A 3,802-nucleotide genomic window follows, 5' to 3' on the forward strand; every position below is an offset into this window, starting at 1 on the left:
GCTAGTAGTAGTAGTAGTAGTGTTGTTTGTGAAATTGATTTTTGCCTTCACTTTATTCAAATCAACGGAAACCTTTGCTCTCTGATGAGTGGGTTAATGGTATGAAAGGAGCGGGACAAAGGTTTGCTCAAGAAGTTGTTGAATTTCGAGATGTGTTGTCAAAGTATTCTATTCATTCCGGTTTTGATTTTGATTTTGTTAAGAATGATAAGGATCGTGCCACTGTTCATTGTAAGAGAATTGCTGATTTGGGATGTTTATGTGCATGCTAGAGTGGAAAATTTTACTAAAGCTTTAAACAATTTGATGATGTTCATACGTGCGGATCTTCTTTTTGTAAAGTTAAACATGTTAAGATGACTTCGAGTATAATTGGTGAGCTAATTTCAAATGAGGTTCGTAATAAGGCTTTGACATCGGTTAGTGAGGTGGTTTATGATTTCAAGGATTATTATGGAATAGAAATTTCTTATCAGCGAGCTTGGATGAGTGTTGAAAAAGCAAGGGGTGTTGTATTTGGTGACTATTCATCATCATTTGACGATCTTCGTTGGTATGTTGATGCCGCTAATAATGCTAATCCGGGGAGTGTTTTTGATATGGAATTTGATGTTGGTAGTAAAGGAAGACATTTCAAATGCTTGTTTTTCGCTTTTGAGGCATGTATTCATAGTTTCAAGTATTGTCGGCCTGTGTTGATGCTTGATGGAACTTTCTTGAAAGGAAGATACAAAGGTTGTCTATTGGCTACTACGGCAAAAAACGATAACTAAGGTATATTCTATTTCTATTTCTTATTATTATTAAAATAGTGATAATTTTATCATTTTTGTTACTGGAGAGTGTAGATTATTGAGTATGGTCAATCTATTAGTGATACATTTATCATTGGTTGGGTGAGTATGCTATATACTTTTTTTTAATTTTTATATTTATACAATGATAAATTTATCTACTTTGCATTTTTCTTTTGTTTTTTAATCTTTTTTATTTGTTATTGATAAAGTGTATATATTTTATTTGTAGGTTTATATCTGTTATGTTTTGCCATTGTTGATAGTGAAAGTTATGACTGTCGACATTGGTTCTTGTCAAAATTATTTGTTATTTTGACTCCGATGAGGGATATTGCGTTTGTTACTGATCGACATAGAGGTTTGCTGAAAGCTTTAGTTGAGATCTTTCCATTTTCTTCTCATTCTTTTTGTCTAATGCATTTGAAGACAAACTTGAAGACTTATTTGTCGATGAAGAGTCGTGAATCTAAAGAGTATTTGCTTACTCTTTTTAGTAGATGTGCATATATTCCTACTATTGAGTTGTTTAATGAGTTATTTGAAGAATTTAAGGGTCGTTGTGGTAGTAGTGTTTAAAAGTTTCTTGAGGATTTGCCTAATGAGTGTTGGTGTAACGCTTATTTTCAAGGCAAAAGGTATGGTGAAATGTGCACAAATGTTACGGAATCTTCTAATTTATGGATTAGGGATGAGTGCCATTTGTTTTCAATTAGTCTTATTGATGCTATACGAGTGAAACTAATGGAGCAATTTTCAAAAAGGAGAGAAGTTGGGAATAAGTGGAATCGTATTGTTTGTCCTTTTGTAGAGAAAAAGTTAGAAGAAGATTTTAATGATACAAAGGCATGGATAGTTAAGAAATGTAACGATGACATTTATGAAATCCAATTAGATCATTCAGTTATGGTTGATATTGGGAAACGTTATTATTATTGTTGATTGTGGGAAATTGATTTGTTTCCTTGCAAACATGGTTTTTGTGCTATAAAGAGGAGTGAGAAGGATTTGAATTGTTTTCTTGATAATGACTACCGTGTTCATAGTTATTGTGATTCTTATCCGCATTCTATCTATCCAGTTCCGAGCATGTAGAAGCAAATATAGTTGTTGATGATGACGTTGTTTTACCTCCTCTTTGTAAGAGACCAGTTGAACGTCCAAGAACAGATAGAATACTTTCTAAGGGCAAAATCAAGAGAATTAGGTGCAATAGGTGTGAAAAGATGGGAACTCATAATCGGAAAACATGTAAAGAAGCTTTGCTTTAGTTGTATTGATTTTAATTTGAATTACTTTGTGGAGAGTTGAGAGGTGTTACTTGCATTGAATGACTGAGTATTTTTTGAAAGATATATCCTTTCGGTAGTTGCATTGGATGATTGAGGAATGTTTTGAACAAAAATTATATTTTTTGCTGATGTTTTTACAGGATAAAGTTTCACAGATTTATATTCTTTGATTTTGGTTAAATGTAGTTGTTGTTTTTGGTATTTTATACAGTGGTAAATTTATCACTAGTTGGTTTGGATGAGTTGGTGGATTATTTTTTTGTAAGAGTGATAAATTTACCATTGTTGGAAAGAAGCAATCAAACATTAAATGTCTAAGTGTTCCAGAAGCAAGGGTCGACACCAAGACAGCAAGGGTCGACACTAAATTTCAGTGTGCAATCCAGCAGCAAGGGTTGACACCTAGAACAACAAGGGTCAACACTAAATTTTAGAATGCAATCCAGCAGTAAGGGTCAACACCAAGAACAACAAGGGTAGACACTAAATTTTAGAATGTAATCCGGCAACAAGGGTTGACACCAAGAATGATAAGAGTCGACACCAGGAAAACTTAGAACTTAACTCAAAGAAAAGAAGGAAGCAAAGGGTCGACACCCAATCTGCAGAGGTCGACACTTGTAAATCTGGGTTTAAAAAATCCCACCTGCCAAATCAGATCCAAACTATCACAAATCATTTCTCAGCCACTTTTTCTGATCCATGTACACAATATGTCATCTTTTCTGACCCCTGAGCAGATCTTCTGACACCTTATCCTCTCCAAGATGTTGACTAATGCGGTTGAGCATTAAATAAAAGCTTGTGCATTTAATAAACCTTATCTTCCCAAGACCTGCCTACAGTCTTCTTTCTCTATACTCTGATCAAACACAGCTGGAAGATATATTCTATAATTTGCTCCAACGGCTAGAAGATTCAAATCTCCTCTCGCAAACAACTAGAAGCCATTAATGCTATAAAGATGAAGCTCTCATTGTTCGATCCATCCACTTCTTCAACACACCAAACCTAGAGCATTCAAAAGCAATCAAGAGCTTTTAATATATTCCATTGTACTTCCATTTTCACATCTGAGTAAGTCTTATATTATTTGTGAGCTTACACTTTCATATCCAGTTTTTGAGAGACAATATTTGTAAAAGAGGATAGTTGTACCTCTTTTTCTTGTTCCTTATAATGAGGCATTTAGTTGAAAGGTCCTCAACAAATTGAAGTAAGTCCTTGTAAAAATCCACAAGCTAGGTGAAGCTTGGTGGTGCATTTATTTGATTAATAATGAAGAAATTCTCAATAAGGTTTCTTGAGGAGTGGACGTGGGCAGATGAGTCGAACCACTATAAATCTTTGTGTCTGAGCTCTACTCTTCCTCTCCTTTATTTTATGTGTATTAAATACATGCTGCATTTGCTCATTTAGTTATTTAAAATCTATTTTCTGTTCAAACTTTTAATTACCCAATTCACCCCCCTCTTGGGTTGCTTTCCTGTGTAACAATTATGTATGTGAACAATTCACTTTAGTCTGTTGAAACTTACTCTCTTCTTTTGTTAAGTGAATTTTTTATATTAAAAATGAAAAAATATATATATTTATAAAGTGAAGTGTCCAAGATTTAAACCTAATCTTGAACTTTAAAACCAACACCCTTATCACTTGAAGAACAAACACTACATATATTTCACTATATATCTATTATATAAAGCAAAGTATAAA

At 33.5% G+C, this 3,802-nt stretch overlaps 1 protein-coding gene across 1 annotated transcript; it reads left to right on the plus strand.

The window, feature by feature from the left end:
* Positions 1-356: 356 nt before the first annotated feature.
* LOC145800817 (uncharacterized) lies at positions 357-1,373 on the plus strand. Its single transcript, XM_082890563.1, has 2 exons — positions 357-735; positions 1,027-1,373. Exons 1-2 carry the CDS (start codon positions 357-359, stop codon positions 1,371-1,373), a joined length of 726 nt encoding a protein of 241 aa, XP_082746689.1.
* The last annotated feature ends 2,429 nt before the right edge of the window (positions 1,374-3,802 follow it).

The sequence above is a fragment of the Camellia sinensis genome, chromosome 10 (assembly GCF_055761805.1).
Source record: "Camellia sinensis isolate YWXY chromosome 10, ASM5576180v1, whole genome shotgun sequence".
Taxonomy (NCBI): domain Eukaryota; kingdom Viridiplantae; phylum Streptophyta; class Magnoliopsida; order Ericales; family Theaceae; genus Camellia; species Camellia sinensis.